At 40.4% G+C, this 22132-nt stretch overlaps 2 protein-coding genes across 3 annotated transcripts in view; one reads left to right on the forward strand and one right to left on the reverse strand.

Moving 5' to 3' along the window:
- The window catches only part of LOC125775161 (phosphopentomutase), a 57539-nt gene that overhangs the window by 22965 nt on the left and 12442 nt on the right, over positions 1 to 22132 (forward strand). The gene's annotated exons all lie outside the window — the stretch shown is intronic.
- LOC125775169 (START domain-containing protein 10-like) lies at positions 1144 to 22021 on the reverse strand. The gene is made up of 5 exons (XM_049445716.1): positions 20574 to 22021; positions 12113 to 12415; positions 4351 to 4489; positions 3984 to 4254; positions 1144 to 3645 (listed from the first exon to the last, which is right to left on the reverse strand). The coding sequence occupies exons 2-5, from the start codon at positions 12402 to 12404 to the stop codon at positions 3145 to 3147; spliced, it is 1203 nt and encodes a 400-aa protein (XP_049301673.1). The 5' UTR covers positions 12405 to 12415; positions 20574 to 22021; the 3' UTR covers positions 1144 to 3144.

The raw sequence follows: 22132 nt of genomic DNA on the forward strand, positions 1-22132 counted from the left end.
ACAGCTCAATTTCTTTTACTTTCTCTCTTTTTCTCTTTGTCTCTATCGATGGTCGCTTCGACAAAAGGCCCGCCAATATTAAACATGCAAAGCATATTGCACAAGAATTTAGTCATCTTTGCACTGTTGTCAATAGGGGTTCCGTTTCAATGCATGGAACGATACATGGTCATCGATTTTGCAGAAATATTATCATTATCATACTCCCAAAGGCGTTTGACACTTGAGTGAAATAAGGTGAATGTAGAGTGATTAACAGCGGTGCAATAAATGCTTGTTGATGGCTTACCCACAAGCCTGGGGTCTAAACGTCCTTAGTGAGTTGTGTTTTTTATCCAACATAAATATATGAATTACAAAAAATAATTGTCCGATTAAAAAAATGTAAAACAGTTAATTGATTAAACTAAATTGTCCCAGTGGGTCACGTTTATTAAAAATTTAAAGCAATGCTCTTCGTTTTGGCCTGAATATTATTGGAGCATATCTTCAAGATAATATAAAAAAATACCAAAATTATTAAGGAATAGATATTGGTTTTACCAAAAAAAAATCTATGGGTTATATATCAGAGATATTGAGAAGGATGATAGTCTTTGCTGAACTTTTTTCGTTACAACGTTCATCTTCTGCAGTAATATTGATGATTGAGGTTTCAGGATTGAGGTAGGGCGGTCAGAAATCCCGACCATTCTGAGAAATGATGAGGTCCTTGATCTCCACTTTGTCCTTGATCTTCATCTATAGCTTTTGATGTACTTGAAGATCGTTGACATGATCGAGGAGGTTTCTGTTCGATTCTCTAACCTTTCTGCAGAAGTTGAAGGGTATTTTAAATTGCAGATTGGCTATATCTGAAGTACACGGCTGAGGATGTAAAATTTCTCCACACCGAAGTAAAGTTTTCAGTGCGAATAAAGCATCGAAAGCTATTTCTGGAGGCTTTTTTCAATGCGGAAATGCCTCTTACACGATGCAAAGCTGGATTCGTCTCTACAAGGTCAGGAACCTGTATTAAACGCCATTAGGCACTCGCTCTTTACAATGATTTGAATGAATTAAAAAGATTAAATTGAATATAGCATGTCATTCTTCACAAAATTATAGTCATCATATACTCTCAAATCACTAAACTTATCTCCGTTCAATTTAACACCATCGGGTTTTGACTGATTTTATTTCAACAACCTACAACTTCAACGTAATTACAGCACACATTCGCACACCCGGATTAACTTTAATGTTTCCCACAAATCCAACTACCAACTGTTAGTGCTTACCGCACCGAACCACCTTTTAACATTTTCCTTTATGCACACAACTATTATCAGTCCTGCTGCTAATCAACGTCACTAGTGGCATATACCTAAACTCACACGCAAAAAGTACATTACTATACATACCAACAGACACACACAACATACACTTACAACGTTCGTACAAATAAAAACCATTGATCGGAAAGTGATCGAGAGTTGTTAGAAAAAGGACTCAACTGTACTACAACAATGTGTGTTGATGCGTTGCCACTTTGTTGCCACGACATCTACTCGATATTGATGATTGATACCGTTGCGCTAAGATCGCACAGAGATCGCTTTCCTGTTGCGTTAGGATATTTTTTTTTTACCTTAGTAGAGAATATACGCACTACCGCAACACTATCATCATTTCAACCAAACGGACATTTTGTTTTTCGTGTTTTTTTTAAATCGTTTTCGTTCCATACTAATCACAACGCGACAGTAATTGGTTCGTTTTTCGGGAAAAAAAACTTTCATTTCCATTTCTACTCATATTTGTTAGCTCCTACCTAAAAGGTTCGTCTCTTATCGTCCCCATGCTTACATGTCTATAAGTCTGACGTTTTGTATGTGTTTTTAGTGAATATTTTACACAGCTTAAAGAAGAAAGGAGGAAAGGCCACAGGAAAGGGGGTGGAGAGTTTACAATTATTGTAATAGTAGTAGTAATTTGATGCGATAGCGTTAAGAATAGTCTTACATTCTAATTGTCGTTCGCGTTCCTTTTTTTGTTGTGTGATCTATCTAACTGATCTTCTTAGAATAGAGATCAAAGATTTTATTTTAATGCACCGACAGGCTTAACTCTTATCGTTGCCGTTTTATGCAAACGTGAGAAAACAGCATATTTAGTTATACGATCTCACTCCGAACGTACAGGTTAGTTTTAGTACAGTTTTTAGCACAATGTAACCGTTGCACTGTAGTAACGGTTAGCTAGGCTGTTCTAAGTATGTTATCACTTTGTTTCCGATGGCTGTTTGGTTTTGTTCGTTTGTGGTTCATTTTCAAACATGATGTACAGTTTTACTTACTATCCTAACGGTCTAACAAACACATTTACATTCAACACACTCCTAGGGAGCAATCAAGATATTGTTCACGGTTCGTATTGGTTTTTAATGCTTATTTACACATCATAAAGATAAATTGAATGAGGTTTTGCGAAAAATAATATAATAACCATAATCTGTATGAGCCGCCTAATACATAATCGTTGCCAAGAATTGACTTCAAAGTTCGAAAGCTAATGACTGAAGGCAACTGTTGTACTAAAAATTGTAATTGTTCGTACCAATAATTTGATGAGTATTATGCTGATAAAATATATTAATTTTTAGTGCGTATGTTTGCAGCCGATCAACAATTTTTTTAACCTAACAGATGCCATAAAGTGTGACAGATAACCCTGGAATTGGGTGCGATTCGATGCGTTACTGTACAACGCTAAGGTGAAGTTACAACCGACGTTGGGTTCCACTGTCCCTACCAGTTACCGGGAGTGTGTCTGTACAACATTTTGATTGGTATAACTCTATAGGCTGCAGTAAAAATCGTAACTGTGTATTTTTGGTTTACGAGCGTTTAAAACTTATCTTTGTTTTCGTATCGTCCCATTATTGTATTTTGTTCCAATTGTCCCTTCTCCTTGCGAAGGCAGGGTTCGATTCGAGCATGAATTGATTGTGCCTTTTTATACGATTCTTCTTCGATGCATAATACTGATAAAGTCTCAATCAACACCCTGTATGTACCCCCAGTTAAGCTAATCCAGTTTTATCGCTTCTGGCATGCTTCTCTCCTACTGCTTTCTCGTTGTCAACCTTTTCCCTACAGCTAACTAAAACTTCAAATTCAACAAAGACCTCCGCTTGGTGAGACCTTTCTCCTTTTTCTCCTTTTTCGCGACCGCACTTTCTGCGGCTGCCGCTTCCTTTGCCGCTGCCTTGCTAAGCTTTTTGCTTTCCTTCGCCGCTGCCTTTGCTTCCTTTTCTAGCTCCTTGGTGCTTTTTAAGCTTTCCTTCCCATCCTTGGCTTTGGCCTCTTTGGAATCCTTTTGCTTTTTCTTCTCGTCCTTGCGCTTTTCGTCGAGTTTTTCCTTCAGGTCGTCACGCTTGAGAAATTTCGCTTCTTCCACGACCGGTGACGCCGGTGTCGATTGAGCCTTTTTGTGCAGTATCGGCAACACGCGACCATTCGTTTGCGTTTTCAGCTGGGGTAGCTTCCGTTGGGTTGGAGTTTGCTGTTGGGGTTGTGTCGTAGTTTGTTGCTGTTGTTGAACGGTTTTCGGTGACCCTGTTGCTGGTGGTAGTGCTAGTGGAACTGTGACCGTATCAAGACACTGCGGGAAAATAAGAATTGTTGTAATGAGGTTACACTGTTTTCGAGCAAGGTTGGGTTGAAGCTATTTCTGGAATATATTCAAGTTGAAGTTGAGAAAGTTGTTAACAGAATCGATTGCAAATAATTGACTAACGCCAATTCAACTTGAACAGAATCTAGAAATTGGCTCAACATTACAGTTTTCTTTCGAGTTCAATGTGGATAAGAATGTAAAATTTCAGCTCCAAAATAGCATATTCCACTTCAAGTTGAAAAGTACTCAGAAATTGACATCAACTTTACCACTTGAACAAGAAAACCCTGTAATTTTCCATTGGAAAGGAGCGATTTGCTTACATCCTCGATAGATATCCTTGGGCAACGGATCTCTTCCGGAAAGCGCCACGGTTTTCGCAGATGCGGTTGCGTTTGTTTCCAGCCTGCATACCCTAGGGCCGCCTTCTTAAGGTCCTTCACCATGCGCGGTCCGAGCGTGTGCGTTACCTTGTTCACCAGCCAGGGCGGTAGCGTACCCTGCGGGTCACAGTGCGCTACGTACTTAAGTATACAGCCAGTCTTTGAGTTTTTATTCGTTCGCAGTACGAAACCGGTAATGTACGACATTGCCCTGTAATGGGTAAAAAACCAGAAACGTTAGTTAAATGCTGCTAAGCTTTAAGAGCGCAAAATGGAGAAGAAAATCGTTTGCAGCTTTTAAACTCACCGTACGTAACCCTTCTTAGGTGGATAGTTTTTGTGGGGTACCGAACGGGATAGGAGCATCTGTTCGCCTTGCGGTCCAGTATCGAGCCAGGATCGTTGCAGGACAAAATCTCGTGGCTTGAGCGGAGGTGGACAGGACACTGGAATTAAAAAAAAGAAAATTATTCATAATACCTTTTCCATGCTGTTTCTCCTTCGATTGCAGTGATAAAACACATCGTAACCTGAGACAGAAAAAAAAAACAGTTGTGATCGAGTTTCATACGAACGAACGTTTGTCATTTTGCATCACAAATGAAGTGCATAGTTTCCTTTTTTGTAGTTATTGCCATACGAAGGCTAGATAAAAGCACTTGGAAAAAGCGTTTAAATTTGCATCGAAACCGATACGCACCAGAGAATGGAAAAATTTAGTCCCTGAGGTTAAAAAAAAACAGGAAACTTGTTAAAAGTGTGCATCACGATCACAAACACAGCGTTGAAATTTCAATAACCGGAGATGAAAAATAATACACGTTAGAGCAACGAGGCATACAATAGCACTAAATAAACATGCGCTTGTACAAAGAAAGATAGTCAAATATTGTGTTTTTAAATTATTTATACAAAAATTTTGATCTTCCTTTCCGGCTGTATAAACATCCATTGAAATTGTTCAATATTCATAAATTCATAATGGTTTTTTTTTTCAAACCTTGTCGATTCAAACTAAAGACAAAAAAACGCTCCCATCATAACGTTACCACATCGTCATAAGGGGGAATGTTATGGGATCGTTTGGTGCAAAATATAATGCTGCCCGTAGGTTGGGAAAGTTCAGACAATCGGTGTGTGTTTTTATGAAACATGAATTTATTGTAGTATATATATAGGGAAGCTTCCTCTATTCAGCTGCTTTGGATATGTATGTGTGTGTGCTTGTCCATTTTACTGCACTGCACTGGTGCGCTGGTAAAATGCTAATTCATGTAATTCAATACAGTGTACCGAAAGGTAAGCGCAAAAGGCGCACCAATGCACCACCGCCCGTTGTAAGGTGAAAAGTCAAGTTGGCTAAAAAAAATGGAGTGTTTGAATATTGTAGCATTTATGTGTTCTCCCCGCGTGTGTTTATGAGGTGGTGACGGAATATTCGGTGGATTGTTTGTTCTGTTTTTATTAGCCCACAACTTCGTTTACTGTTTGTGAACATGTAATGATGGTTTTTAATTAAGTTTGAATACGAATGATTGCGTTTGATTGGATTAAATTATTTTCCTCTTTGTTTTTATTGTTCGGGTGAATATTAAATACAATCAGCACTTGTTCTGGTACTTGAGAATTTAAGGATATTCGCCATTTTTCTTTTTCTTACTTAAGACTTCAAATATACAGAATTATCTGTAAGTTTTTGAAATATTATTATTCGCAATATTCAGCATTCCTAAATACAGTATTGGGTATATTGACTGGTACTAAAATTTCACAACTCGATCATACCGTTAAGATGCCAGCAAAAGTATTTAATGTATGCATCCAACCATACTTCAGCATTCTTCACTTTACTTTACTACCTAGTAGGTTTATCGTGTACCGGAAAAAAAACAAGCCCCGGAGCGCAAATAAACACCAGGGATATTGGCCCCAAAGGCTCGGCCGCGTGCACCGCACGCTATAGAGAGGTTTAATAAACTCGTAAAATGTTTTCCAACCACTGCCAGTGCCCTTTTCCCCTCTTACTCGTCATTTCCTGCATTCTTTTATCATTGTATTTGCGTGCCTGCAGAGCCATACTTCAAGTGGCTTTTCTTGAAACCCCACCACCCCATTGAAAGATTGCCGCATACCGCAGCGGGGTAAATATTGTTAAATGGTTAAAAACATTTTTGAGATTTTTTTCCCCCTCGCCCAACATTAATGATCGCCGTGGGAGTAGTTTTCGGAAGGGGTGTGAAGTGATATAAATACTTCATCAGATATGCACTATGTGTAGAGTGTTATTAGCTGACGATGGAAGGGGATGTTGCAAGTTGATTTAAAGGGTTGTTTGTGTGCTTTTTTATTGGTTAAATTAGATTCCTTAAATTACTGGAATCGTGATTCATCATTGGATGAGAAAATGATTGAAATATTTTATAAACGATCCTTTAAAAAGCCCCCAAAAAAAAAAATTCAAATGTGCCACATTCGAATAGATCAAATCGCTAAAGTGTGTGTTCATGTTTTTTTTTTTTTTTAGCACAACTCGAGGAATGATAAACGTAAAGCTTTATTGCAAAAGTTTTCATTTTGCGTGTAAATTACGACATGCACAAGTTGGGAACTTTTTATTTTAGTTCGAAAAATATCCCGCAGGGACATGACAGACAGTTGTGTTTTTCTTTTCTTGGGATGATTTTCTTTTTTGGTGGATACAAACAGGAAGGTAAGGAACAGAGAGAGAGAAAGAGAGAGAGGGAGAGAGAGAGAGGGAGAGAGAGAGAGAGAGAGAGAGAGAGAGAGAGAGAGAGAGAGAGAGAGAGAGAGGAAGATAATGTTAGTCTTTGGGTGAATTTCTGTCCTGAAGTCCTGAATAAAGATCAGATGGAAACGTCTCCTACTGTAAGCTTGTTTGAATTTTTCTATATATGTATTATACAAAAAGTGCTAATGTTAGTGAATCGTAATTTACATAAACAATAGTACCAACATTGTCACAGTATCCTTTTATGCGGAATATAAGTAATAACGTACCATGAGTGACTCAGTATGCTAATACAGTAATCAAACATTATTATTCCGGACTTTATGTGAAAAGAAAATTCCAATTTTCCTTTGGGGGATGGCGAAAAGCGAATCATCTTTGTGCATCTTCATGACAAAACAAAAGAGAAATATAAAACCGATGCTAATCCACTCGCGGAGCGTGAAATATGAGACCCCTGGAGAGGCGCATCGTGTATCGCAACTCCAAGTGTGCTGCAAGTCCGTATACCTCGAGGGATGGAATAGGAATGCTACAAGTTTTCGGTTGCAAGTTTTTTCCATTAAACAATGGAAACACCCCGGACGGCGATTGGGAAAATTTTCCTTTTTTTGTGTTACTTTTCAATATTTTCTTCTTGATGGATTTTTCTACGTATTATGCTTATGTTGAAGAGGACTTCAAACTTGGTGTAACGTTAAAAAAAGGACTTTAATTATCCCTCAAATTTTGTTTAAGACAACCACTTCAACCAAGACTTTAATTTCTCTACATTGTCAGTAGCAACATTTTATCTTGCGCGAGCGCGTTTCATTCCACCGATCAATTAGCTCGGCGAAGAGCAAATTTGTGTTGCTTTCTAAGATTTTGGCATACGGAACAACATCAAACATTTTGCTGCTCCGGTTTTTACCTTTTTTCCTTTGTGACTGTGTCCCATTTCTGCACAGTTCAAATTGTTCCGCCCGGTAGCAAAAACTTGAAAACCTTCGGACGCCGAACATTCTGATTCGGCTGTGTAATAGCGTCGATTTCCCAGGACCCTGCAATGCTATGTGGCAGTAAATTCAATTTGTGGTTTTACGTTGGCTTCGCTTGTTCTGGCCCAGGTTTAGCCGAACGGTCGGTCTCGGCTCAGCTGCCCTTTCTGGTTTCTCGAACCCCGGGTTTTGATGTTATTAGATTGAAGCGGTTCCAAGAATATTCTGCTCCATTAATCGGTTTACGGGTAGAAACCTTTGCGATGGTTTGGAATATTGGGGAGCTGGGCAAATTGGCCTCACACGTACCGGACTTGGAGGCTATCGATGGAGATGCTGGAGTAGTTGAGGAGTTAAACCTGCTGTAAATTTGTGAAGTTACATACTGAGTCCGTATGTCGCGGATGATACAAATCGGTGCTGCAGTTAGTGCGATTGACAAAATCCGAAGCTTCTAGAAAAGGTTTTTGATTACTTCCGACCTGTAGATGGGATTAAAATTTGTGGGATTTGTGGAATTGCAATAGTCAGCAACTGAGCGTGTTTAATACATTCTTTTAAATTTTTCCTACATACATTGCATCGACTTTAAAGAGAAAACCTCTCGAAAAGACTTTTTTTGTGTCCAACATCTGTGTCCTCAAATTGCAAAGCATCCTCGTCAGGCTTCTTATTTCGGTTGTTGCTCATTATGTGTATATTTATCTTGCGCTACTGGATTTATACCGTGTTTATCACGAGATTTGCAATCTTAAATTGTTTCTTTTTTGTTTGGTACAATAAAACAAAATGTCATGAAACGGATCAATCATGCTTTACTAACAAGACGAGCAATTTCCTACAGTAAATAATGTCTTCTCGGTTATGGTGGTTTGTGACAAAAAAGAAACATGCACACCCTTAAAAAAAAAGCGGCACACTTGTCCTCGGAAAACGGTATCATGTAACCGCTCACGGTGTATATTTCCTACGGTTTGATGTTTCATGTTCGCTTGTTAAATCCCCTAAGCGACAACAATATATCGTGCGGTGAAGAGCAAAAGACTCTTCACCCCCGTAAGCATGCTCGAAAGTTGTTTCGGCGTGGGCGAAGAAACAAAAAGGGAGCTTATGAAGAGGGAAGGAGAGGACCAAAGTAAACTTCACGCTGTTACACGGCCGGTAACGAAGCGCGGCACTGGTTTCAATTAAGACCGTCCGGGCCTGTTTTATCTTTAGCTTCAACGCCCTAGCCAAAAGTGTTCTCTGTGTGGTTTATATTTGATATTTTTAGAATTTTTTTTTCGCCTAAAGCTTTCCGACAGTAGATTTTCCTCCCCCAAAAGCGCTGGATCATAGAACATTTCTACCTCAATCGTGCGCAGTTAACGAGGAGCAAAGTTGCTGCTGGATGTGGTCCAGCTTTGTCCAATTTTCCTTACTTTTTCGTAAATCTGCTTCACGCGATTATCCTTTAAATCAGAACACGGAAAGCACGGTTAGCAAAGAAAGAAGGAACCAACATTTTCATCACCTCATTTGTCCCATCGGGCGACACGATCGTTTGCCGAAAATAATCAAACCATTCAAGAGGTCCAGATTAGAATCCTCGGGCTCGGAAGGTATGGTTGGGATTCGTTGCGTCTTACAATATGAAACAATATTCTCAAGAAGCTTTCGACGGTAATGGTTCAAAGTTAGGAAGATTCTTTGCACCAAAAAATAAGCAGGATCCTTCCAATCACCTTCTTCGTCCCATGGGAAATTGGTGTTATGAGAATTTCTTCATTTTTTAGGATGCGAAAAACGTTCCGTACTGGATTGTGGTGCTATTGTTTAGGATCGAACTTACTAATAAACGTAAAATAAAGAACCACTCGTAGCTGACTGACGTTGGCAACAAGTAGTAGTGTCGCCAAGCTGATGGCCACTCTTGTTTACAAATGATGAAATTAATTAAGTTTAAGGGGAGTTTGAATATTGTATTGATGCTGCATAATTGCTAGTTATAAAACAATTTTATCTCCCTCATAAAGCGCTTTGGAAATCGTTGTCGTTTCATAGTCGTTGACCGTCTTTCTATCTGTCTTTTAACCTTCTTTAGATCACTAAAAACGATCCTAAGAATTGTGATTGCATACCTTCAGGCGTCACAAACTTTATGTACTCTAGGCTTATTATGAAACATATTTAACACAACAAAAATATTTTAAACGTAAATTAGAATTTCACACAAACCTACAACAAACAAATTGACAGAAAAAGTTGTCCTTGCACCATTAAAAGGAACACTTTCAGCTGCTGTCATTATGTTTGCGGCGTTTAGGATCCATTTGCAGCGATTTAACCAAACCGAAAGCAAAACCAGCCATTCGCGTACACCTTCAGGGTGCTTATAAATCGGAAAATTCATCAATTTTTTACAACAATAATGGTACTCCATCCGATGTTCAGTCCTTGCCTTCCATCAGTAAGCATTCCACAACTTTCCCGTCGATAGCTTATCCGTCGTGAATATTCCTGCGTTAACGTTCTTTAAAAAAACCGTTTGTTGTTACAGATGCGTATTATTGGTGTTCACTGATCCGAACACCTTCAGTGTGGGGAAGGCAGGTTGGGCGTACTCGCTAAAGTAAAGCAAAATCCCAAGCAATTTAAACCAATTTACATCTTCTCGAAACAGCTCGAGAAAGTGAGTTGCTCTGTCTGGTGGCACAGTGGTGGCACATTTACACATGCTTCCGGGCCTGAACACGTTGAAACTTTTGGTTTGGTTTTGTTTTAGCAGTGAGTGCGAATTTCTGATTAGTATCTTTCTCCAGGAAAAAAAGGAGCAAACCGTACAGGAAAACCTGGAAGTGTTCGGAAAGCCAACCAACTGGCGGTAAGGATGCTTGCAAATCAAAGCGTGTCAGCTTCTTTCGTTTGTTTTGAGCCACGTTTGGTGAATTGGTTTTGTTGAGTCGCTTTTTGGGGCGCGCATATGGTAATGAGCGGTTTGCAAGTTTTTCCTAAGGCATTTTCATTACTACGGCAGAAAAGTTTATCCGTGCCCAAATAGATGGTTTCACATTTCTTGCGGTAAGTTTTTGTTGCGATCGTAAAATTTTCCCGTGCAAAGTTTTCTTCGATGCCTTACGGCAATTATGCCACAATTCGGCAAATTTATATGATCCAATCGTTTTCAATTAATGTGAACCCCGGCACACCGGGAGAAAGTGCGTTATGGATAAAGATTAATAGAGTTCTATTTATTACGCTTTTCTACGAAAATGGGTGTGATGCTTGTTTAGATTATCATCGCAAGCCGCTTAACAAGTGGTAACACTCACGAGCAGCCTAAATTCATTGCCATTAACGTCACGTGTGACACAGGTCAAATTACTGACTTGTGTGTGCTCGCCAGGTTGTAGTAATGGTCTTTACCTCCCGAAAACCCATGCTTTATTATAAATATACATCCTGTTGATCTTAAGACGATCTTAAACCACCATCGCGGTTTTTCCCGCATTAGCATAACCTGCTCACAATAAGCTGCAAATGTTATTACCCCTTTTAGATAAGCGAGTATGATGAAGGTGCAAAGGTTCGGAACCTGCTAATGGGTCTGTAAATCTGCCATTAACCAGCCTACCTGTGTATGTTTGCCACGGACACACACACACACACACGAACGCGCAAACATGGGTTTTTCGGGGTGTTATGAAAAATTAATTTACTCAAGTCCCATTTCAGTGGAGCCAGTTTTCGTGCTGAAAATTTTCCCCTCGAACCCCTCTCCAGCAACCAAATGGTGTTTGGGTATGTGAGGTTAAACCGAGGTCGTCGTACTGACTGAAGATGGGAACGTAAGTGAATAAATAAAGCAATTCCTCCCAACACCAAAAACCTCTCCTCACGTACAGAGTTTGTGAGGCGTCGGGGCACCTGTTCTTAATACGGGTGAAAGTAGGCTTTACGACCACACCGTGTGCAACGGTGTAATCACCACGGTGACGCTAAAAAGGCGCGATAATGCCCGGAAGAAAAAGAAAACCCGCCAAATATTGGGCGAGTGGTGAAAATGGGCCCTCATGACGTATTAAAAGCGTTTGGGTTCTTAATGTGCTTAAAGCAACCAATACAAAGTTTGGCCGGTTGGTGTTGAAAAGGGAAATAAAATAGGGTTTTGAAGGTTAAATCAGCGTGAAAGACAAGCGAAACGAAAGTGGCATTCGGGTTTATAGGCCCATCAAGTGTGCTATCGAACGATTTTATCGCATCCGTAGGCGAACATAACAACGGCCAACACCGGTTCACCCCAAAAGCTCCACCACCCACAATTAATCAAACGATTTTCCTTGCGGAAGTGGACTACTCACTTGCGTAGTAACCGACGTCATTGTTGACGTTCAGTATGCCGATTTCCTCGCTGGCGAGCATATGCGAATCCCAAACCTTCCGATAGTCCGGATCGTGCAGCACATCGAACACGATGTCGGCGGTGACGTCGGCAAACTCGGTGTGAATCTTTACCATATTGAAGTTGCAGCCGGGCACTGGCCGCGTGTAAACCTCCGTGTCGGATTTGGACAGCTCCAGCGTCCAACCGTCGTGATTGTCGACCAGTCGTTTCAGCGCTTCGAAGTCACTGTCGTCCGCTATTCGTGCCATTCGTGCCTTGCCTTCATTGCGGCAGAGAGAAGAAATAGAAAGAGAATAGTATGAATTCTTGGATGACTTCACTGAAAACAACATTCCGTAAAAATATAGCTCACAACTCCCACTGAAGAAAAATTCGAGCAAAAAAAAGCAAGAAAATTGAAGAGAAGTCATCAGTAAACGAAACCTTAGGGTGCTTCTGAAATTCCTAATCGAGTTAAGATATTAATTCCACGCGAACGTTTCTCTCTGTCTCCGTCTATTATCAGCAACAAAAAAAAGTAAAAATGGAAGTGTCACCAAGTGCTTCATTACTTGCGGAATGGGAACGTTTATAGAAATTACTTAGACGAGAAACAGAGTCGGATGAGTCAGTCGACTTCTTTTACGGTGAAATGACTGTCACGGTTACTCTTGCTGATTTCGTAGAGAATATTAGAAATGCTCCAGCGTTCACGTCTTGCATCATTTCAAAAGCGAACACAACAAAGGACAATTGTGCTGAATGGAGAGGAGTGGAATAAATTTCAATTTATTTCATCACAAACAGCTCACGCCAACCTCACAAAACGACAAAGAAGTGTGGGGGGTGGAATTAAAATTAATAAATCAGCTATTTCTAGCTAGCGATTATTTCGATCGTACCCAAGGGAATCAAAATTAGGGAAAAACAAGGGTTAGGCATGGGAAAAACAAAATGGCAGGCAGAAGCGAATGTTTTCCTTCTTCACAATGGCAAATCACGGTACCGAATTGGATGTTTTGCTGGAATGAAATGTAATTAGCTTTCATTGAAGGTGAAGGCGTTCATGGCCCATCCATCGGAAGACAATAACGATTCGACGAAAATATAATTGTCCGCCATGTTACCAACCTTCCCCCCCCCCCGGCGGGGGGTGAGGATACATATGTATGTTTTGTTGACGATTGTTCGACGTCCGTGTGAGCCGGTCGTTTGTCTGTTTTGTCCCTTATTGTCAACGCAATGACGTTAACGGGTACGGTAGGTGGTAAACGACGGGTCGTAGATTCATTACTTAAATGGCGTTAATATTGCATCACATGATCGTGATGTTATGAGTTTAGTGCGAAGCGTTGTTAGGTTGGAATCGACACTTTATATTGCATTTGACGTGATCCAATAAAATGCTTTACTTGTTTAATGGTTATTGCAACGTTTCCTTCTCATCTTCCATAAAGCTGTTTATAAACTTTCTCGGTTGTAAAAAATTAAAAAAAAAACCCAGTTCCGCAAAAAAAAACTTTAATTAAGCATCTCGATGTAAGTTGCAGTGCATTCAATTCATAAACACTTCCGTTCTCTCTCAGCAACTAGTGGTGTGAAGGGTTGAAATGGTAAAAAAATGAACACGAAACTACTTTCGTGAAACTAGCGAAAAACGATGACACACGACTCAAATGGCGGGAAACTCATTTTCCTGGATGGTTCACCGGAAATGAGAACGGGCAGCGCAGTACTAGTGCATGATACACATGCCGTTATGGTGGGTCCGTCCACGGTACCGTTGAAAAGCACCCTCATTTATGATTATCTGTTTTTCTCCCTTTCCTCCCACACTCACGATTTTCCTTCCGATCTCTTGGCTGCATATGACGGAAAAAGCTTAGCAATGCAAAAATCACTGAACTGTTTTTAGCTTTTTCCCTTTTTTTGTACATATGTGGGTGTGTGTGTGTGTGTTTGGTTGAGAGTTTGAGTACAACGAACATTACTGACACGGTGCAATTTGGTTCTGCACAAGTTTTATACCGGTTCGTTCTTCTATCGTTAAAGTTTCGTTGGTAAGGTAATGTGTTCATACTAACTTTATCTAAACCACGAAACTACATGAAAACGGGGATGGCTGCACATCACTAGCAGTAGCAGCTACTACAGAAATATGAGCCTTTTTTCCTCCTCTGGTCGTTTCAGCAAATCCGTGTGGGTTTTCCCGAAAATGGGGGAAAAAAAAAGGTAAGTTTCAGCAAATTTCCACCTGTGCATATCAGTTCTCATTTTTTGGGCAGTGCTTTAGATGTGTTTTTTTTAAAGCAGGGTTGAGCTCCTTTTTTATTGAGGTTTGTGCTTTTTACATGCAGAATATATGAAACCACTAGACGGGTTTTAATGTAAATCATTTTATCTTGACATCAAACTTTGATGTAAGTTTATTTTCCAAGAATTTACTCGAGCTCGAATGTACTTCATCGGATGTAGGGGAACGGATTTGATCTACATCTGACTAGAGTTATAAATCTGGTTAGCTTTCCATCCTGCTATAAGTAATCTTATTTTTATAATTCAAAATCTACACAAGATACCAAAAAAAAAACAATTCTAGACCCGTTTTCCTACGGTAACAGTACAAGCTGTGTCATATGGGAGAAAAGGTAAGCACACGCTACGAACGCACTGAACGGACAACCGCACGTACACGCGTAGAAAATGTTTATCCTGCCGATGACAGCTTCCGCATATACACGCATTTGTGGCCTAGAGGCAATCCAGTATGGCTTTTCCATCCTTGAATTCTCATACCTTAACCTGTTTCTTCGCTAGAGATGTCATTCTGTTCTTACGCTCCGCATTGTTGGCTTTAGGGAACACGTTCGGAAGAAAATGTTGTTAAATCACTCACTCGCCACTGTTTTTTTTTAATACACAACGTTCACAAACAAAACCCTCTTACTGGTGCTTTAACTTATGTAAGATTTATTTTCTTCTTACTTTTTTAAGGTAAATATACACCATGCAAATTGAGCAGTTTTGTGTATTGTAAAGAAAAAGAAATCAACAAACCAACCGAACACAGTTTGTTCTTTTTCCCCCTTATTGAACCAGGTGAAAACAGCCTTTTCACCGGTATATGTGGTTTTACCCAGTGCCATCATCCACAAAATTGAATGGCTCCATCAATAGCCCGAACCACTGGCCGGAAATCGAGCAAAAACGGACTTCGACTTGGAGAAAACGGCACAAAGACAGCTCTACATTCGCTAACGTTATTTTCTCGCCCACGAGATTTCCTCGCTACCAAATACGACTGATGATGGTGAACACAATGATCGTGATGATGATGATGATGATGATGATGATGTAGCAGATACATCGATAATGAGCCCGATTATGTTGTCCCGTGCGTCGTCCATTGGCACGTCAGATTGAAACGATTTCAATTGGTACAATCAGGGGGAAAGGATTGAAGCATCGGGGTCAGTTTGAACCCTGACCCGGAACCTAGTAGGACGGAACCGGGATGGTTTCGTATGGAATTCAATCAAGAGATACGATTGGTTTTTTGCGTATCTTTCTCGATGAAATAGGAATATGTTAAAGGGAAAGAAAACAACCAATTCTTCGTGAGAAGAATCAATAGACAGCAACTGTGTGCAACATGTTGTAAAACATTTGTTATTTAAAGTAACATTTTTTATACATTTTCACGAAATGTCTAATCAATTCATTCATTAATGTTACTATAAGTACACACATTAGGTGCAGTTTGTGTGTGTGTTGAATATATTTGTATTAAATGTTTTTCTTTCATCATTTCCTGTTTTTCTGCCTTGGTGCCTTGTGTGGTCAAGCGTCAAATGTTTCATTATTAATATGCCAAAACTCACCGAAACCAGCTAATGGTACCAGCACTGATCCAATCACAAAAGGTGGTTCATGCCAAAAACCGTTTCTTCCAGTACACATAATGGTCGTCCATTTTCTAATAATGCCACCAAGGCACGCAACCGGGGGATATGATGGAATTAATTTTTGCCAATATTTCATTCCTTCCATTCACCCTGGTCTGAGATGTTCAAAATTTATGAACACGCCATAACACATAACCACTCGCATCTGTGGTAGAAATAATAAAAAAATAATTTTATGTGCGGTTTGTGAGAGGGAGGAGGGGGGGGGGGGGGGGGAAACCACCAACAAAAAAAAAAAACAATCCCATTTTGAAGTACTTCAAGAGCACCCGGGACTTAGTTAAATGTTTGTCGAATGTTTTCGTTTCCTTTTCTTGCTTTGGTCAATTTATCATCTTACACACTTGCACGACGTTTTGTTCTTAGGAGGAGAACCGATCGAGCAAGTTCTAACCATTATTTATAGCAATGTTCGACGTGGTACAAAATTTCCAATGTATCGACTTTTTGTAGGATTGGAATAAAAATCTCATTATCCTACAACAAACAATTCGGAAATTGTTTCTTTATCTGCTTTCATTTCTGCCTCTCGGATTAAGTTGCTTTCCGTTTGGTACCATACCGCGTGAAGCTCAAGCACAGTAGTACATCTTTCGATTGGTTTCGTTTTTCCAACTTTTATTTCCACTTGTGATTTATTTTTTAAGGCATTACCGATGTTCATGAACATCCGGGAAATTGTTACGAACGTGTTGAAAATATTTTAGTCCAAAAACCAGAACTTCCGCCTCCTTTTTTTGTGTGTATGTACGTGTTCGTGTTTTCTTGTGCCTGACACATTGTCACTTAAATCGAATATCACTTCTTACGCTGGTTCGTACGCTGCGAGCGAAGCCAGACATGTAACGTGCAAAGTATGGCCAACAAGAAGTAAGAAAGTGTAAACTGAATTTTCATACTTCCGAAGCTCGAGTAGCTTAAGGCAACGTTGGCTTGAACCTTCAGACAACAGTTGATAAGTTTGTGATGAAGTTTTTTTTGTTGCTATTGCTATTGTGAGCGTGCAATAGAATTAGGAGAGGTGTCGTGAGAAAGGAAGTCTGGAAGGAACACTTCACCGTATAAAGTATGTGAAATTTGCTTCCTTTGACACAAACTGTCTCATAGCCAGGTGCATGTTCCATTACCATCAGCCACACATATGTACAGAGAGAGAGAGAGAGAGAGAGAGAGAGAGAGAGAGAGAGAGAGAGAGAGAGAGAGAGAAAGAAAGCTGACATATCAACACAACACATACGACTGGCCTTAAAACTTTGAAAAGATGGCACCTTCATACCGGGCACAAGTTCTGCTTAATAGTGGCAACATCCCAGCACCATAAATGATGCAAAGACTTTCAAGTTTGGTCTGCCTGGGTGGTTGCTTTTGTGTTCCTCCAGGAGCATGATAAGGATGTGCGGATGTGCATCTTGTGTGCACGAATCTATCTTTTTCTCGGCGTTGATCGCAAATAAGATTCTTCAACCGTGGGGTAGTTGTATGAGAAATTGTTCTGGAAAAAGCTATTATCTTCCCAGACGAATCCCGGTCCCCGTTTGTGTGAGTGTCACATGTACGGACAGCGTTTTGTAGGAAACTGATTATCAATTCCGGCGCTTGCAAAGCTGATAAGGAAGGAAATCGATAATTTTCCCGCTTACCCTTGGAAACGTGGCTTCCATAGCCACGGTTCCATCGATATTAAACGCCCACGTCGTATTATAGAGAAGGGCAGCAACAACGAAAAAAAAAACAACATTTCTTTCAATTCGTTCGAAAACCGCACGCCTTACCAGTTGCTTCAGGAAGGAAGTTTTCCAATCATGGTCAATCTTGTGGCACACTTCATTCTTCATTAGTGGAAAATGGCTGTCGTCCCTTTGCTTCGTTTTCATTGCGTTGTAATATGATTCAAGTGAAAACTATATTTATCTTCCCATTGTGAAGGCTACTGGTTCCCCTGATTGTCTTCTCGACTGTCAACTCTTGGTCGCTTGGTGCCTCAGGCGTGTTCCGTTTTCCGGCTCCCGTTGGATCCCTTCGGGAAACTCGAAGCCACTTGACGGGCAAATGTTGACAAATCAAGTACACTGACCAGGGAAAAAACAAGGAAGCGAATATGTTTGTTCAGCTATTCGAACTGCTTCCGGTATGAGGAAAAATATATCAAAAAAGAAAAAATAAAAAAAAAACTCCCGCCATGCCAATCTCTACTGTCCGGCAGTGTCAGGCAGGACATGTTCTTCCTAACGTTTTCATAGTTAATTATTTCGCGATAAGCAATATTGGTGATCTCACCAATGAAGTCGCTACCATTTACTTGGCAACGTGGAAAGTTGATATGGAGTTATGGTTTTTCTGTTTTTTTTTTTTGGCTGTTTCCTTGTAATGAACATCTTGTTCCACACTCTTGTAAGGAAAACCATTTGTCAGGAGTGTCTTGTGCGATGTTTAATGTTCATTTTTCTCAGTAATGCCATTTACACTTACATGGAAATCATTCAGCCTATCACTGTACTGTGCCTCATAAATCATTCTGTTAAAGGTGAATTTTCTTTTTTGTTTGTTGCCTTAGTGTACAACGTTACTAACGATTTCTGTTACTTAAAGGGGGTAGTGCATGCTGCCATTTAAATAAAAGCTATTTTTTTGGCATGTTGAGCTATATATCAAAACATAATATGCATATGTAGCGAAACCATGATTGTAAATTTGGTGGGCATTAATACTCAAAACCTGCTCTTCCAAGCTTTTATCTTGACTAATTCTTCAACAAGTTATTAAATTTTGATTCATGAACGTGCAAATAAATTTCTACGTACAATCACAAGAAATGTATGGGAAATTAAGAGGGAAATTGTCCATTAGTTGTACATTAATAGTTATATTTTAACATAAGCCCCTAAAATCATATATTTTTCAGAGCCACCAGAGTGGTACTACCCCCTTAATGGCTAGTTTTCGCCGTAATTTCATGCTTATTATATTTGCTGGAACCTTTTGCGATATTGAATAAACAAGACAACTACCAATAAGCGAGAAGAAAAAATATTTTTCCTAAGAAAAAAAGGTTAATGTTTCACCCTTTGACTGCAGGCTTCCATTGTTGCAAAATATCCACAATGTTTGATATCTAATTCTCGTTACAGCCTACACTGTTTCTACGCCGAAACCGATACACCCGCAACTAGGTTGACAGTGAGACGGTAGGACGTGTCAAAAGATCGATACTGTTTGAATAGATTGATTGGAATTATGAATATTCGTTTGATCGCGTCACGAAACAAAGACGTGGTCGTTGCTGAAGAAATGTTGTTTACCGCCCTGGGTTTCTATCGCCGGAGAATTTCCTTTTGTTCGCCCTTGTTGTCTTTCAATCGCGTTATTTTAAATATTCATTCTTTTCTGCTTTCAGTATACTTCACACCATCGACAGCTTTTAAGATGGTTTAAGCAAACGGGTACAGCTTTTCCCTTATTGTTGTGCTTAGAATTGTGAATCAGTAATTCCCGTTATAGCACAAGAAAATCACACATTAAAAATTAAACCTACCTTTAATGCTCGATTTCCTTACGGGTATCATTATTCATGCGCTTGGAAATGTTTATTATCGATGTTTTAAAAATCAAGACACGCAACTAGGTTGACAAACCATCCATGTGCTTTGGCACATGGAGGCGCCTGGTGCCATGGAGACGCCCAGTAATTTGATTCTCGATCGGTTGCGCTCCAATGGACCGGAATCAAGTCTCATTTTCTCACTTATGTTAATCAACGGAAAACGAGGGTAAAGAGAGGCAAGTTTGTTTTTTTTTTTTTGCTTCCCTGAGGGAAAGAATTCCGAAAGCTTGAATGCTTGTTGTATACGGGGGAACTTAGGCATGCTTGGCGATTGTTGATAAGCGAGAAAAAAAAGTTATTAGGTAATGCTCGAACACCAGGAAGGGGAGGAATAAAAACGGGTAGAAAAATACGTTCCAATCGTACCGTCGATAGTGTTCTAGGGGAAAGTTACTACCGTTACGTTACGCGTTTTTTTTTCTCGCCTATTCACTATTATTCACCATTCGCTTTGTAGACACAACTTTTCTTGTTTTCCCCCCTCGCGGGAGCGCGCAAAACGTAAACCCAGACGGGGCCAATGGACTGCTGCCAGCCGTGCTGGTGGTGGTGTATGAATTCGCGAAACAATGAAAACAAAGTGCGATAGAAAAAGCTCGTCACGAGACGCATACAGTGATAGGAGTTTCCCCGGTTTGCTGCAGTACCATGTGACGTCCGATTCGATTTGGGGGGGAAAAAGTTCTCAACGGAAAACTGTGCAACAGTGTTGCGGTGTATGGTATAGTGCGACCACGTGAGAACGTGACGATAAAGCTTGGGAGGGGGCTGTGTAACGAAGAAAGAAAAACAGGCTCTTGCTCTCTTTTGTTTTTTCTCCCTCTCTCACTCTTAGATTGGTCTTAAATCAAGAACGTAACACTAATACTTACTGTGGTACGGTTGTACGGGTTATTCTACGCTATACGCCTTTTTCGCTCACACGCGAGTTTTGTTTTGGGTGCCCTTTTCCGCCCCAATCTCTACTCGTTTCGCTCTCGCTCTTGCCGTTGTTCTTTTGCAATGCAAAACATACATACAGACACACACACACAAACACACGCAGCAGTGCACACGTGGTACGGTTTGGATGGGTTTGTGTTCCCTATCGTCGCATTTCCACCTTTGGTGCAGGGTTTGCTTTATTTTTTTGTTTCTACCGCTGTTGTTTACTCATTGCACCATCCTTTGGTTGATCTACGCTACTATCCGCGGTTGCATGGAAGCTTCACTCGGCCAAATGGTTGATTAAATGCAGTTCAACAACAAACTTGTCTGCATTATCTGCGTGGTCACAGATAGGCGCACTGCATGGGAAGCGTTTTATCGGCAAATTTGCCTGCAATTTGCATGATTTATTTCACTCGTTATTTGTGTAACTTTTTGGGGGTGCTTTTATTTCACAAATCGTTTTCTAAACACTGTCACGGTTGTGGTAAATATTGAAATAATGTTTAAACAACACTTCTGATTGTCACAATCTTCCTTAAGGATGATTATTTTATATAGACCTACTTCAAAGCTCAAAGTAATTGGGCAAGTTTATTAACTATCGCACATCAAGTGACACCCATACAATCTGCCCAAAACTACCACTTACTGCAGTGTAGGAGCAATCTCTCGTGGAGAATCCACTTTTAATCCTCATAGTCGTTGGAAAGGGCCGTTTACAACCAGTATTTCTAGCCGCCGGAATTATCATTCACACCATAAACGATCCACCAAACTTCATCTAGCATAAGCCAAACAAGGGAAAGACAACACACGAACCAACAGAAAAAAAAATCACGCACCAAACTGCAGCATTATCTTCGCACCGTGGCACACAATAAACGCTACCAGCACCAACACCATCGCAAAAACAACGGGTACAGGACCAACGTGACACGCGACGACACGTCGATGCGGCTAGTGAGACACACAGGTCACGCACACCCGGCAGTTGATCCGTACGCAATGACGGTTAAACGGTTACTCCGCACGGTTTGCTGCAGCACCGAGTATGCTTTGGTCCACGGAAGTATGCTATCCGCGAAGCACCAAATACGAGAGCGAAGTTACCATTTTCGAGCAGTTATGCTTTTGCGAGCTGCTCGAAAAGTTTGCAATGTTCGGCCTGTTTACTGTGCTGTGCGGAGAGCGCTATATAGGAAGTGTGATATACTTTCCGATAAGTAGAACGGATCGGTTTAAGCGATTATTTAGCTGACCACCCGAGCTCGGTGTGTTGCTCTCTCTGTGCTCTCGCTGATTATTCCGATCCGAGCGGTATAGGACTGTTGTGTGGCATATGATGTGAGCGTATTTGCCATTCATAAACACACGAACCGCTTTGGTGGAGCGTGTAGCAGCGCATGCCCGGTACGACGGGCGAGGAAAGCACGGGTAAACACTGCACTGCACTTTTACTGCGGCCTCTGCAAACAGACACTAGCTCTTTTTTCTTCTTCTC

The sequence above is a fragment of the Anopheles funestus genome, chromosome 2RL, assembly GCF_943734845.2.
Source record: "Anopheles funestus chromosome 2RL, idAnoFuneDA-416_04, whole genome shotgun sequence".
NCBI lineage: Eukaryota > Metazoa > Arthropoda > Insecta > Diptera > Culicidae > Anopheles > Anopheles funestus.

Excerpts from the sequence above, each read along its gene's own strand:
- LOC125775169 (XM_049445716.1), bottom strand. The coding sequence starts at position 12,404 with ATGGCACGAATAGCGGACGACAGTGACTTCGAAGCGCTGAAACGACTG. Across the intron at positions 4,255-4,350 it reads CCTAAGAAGGGTTACGTACG|GGCAATGTCGTACATTACCG; the intron begins GTGAGTTTAAAA and ends TACCCATTACAG. Across the intron at positions 3,646-3,983 it reads CAAGGATATCTATCGAGGAT|TGTCTTGATACGGTCACAGT; the intron begins GTAAGCAAATCG and ends ATTTTCCCGCAG.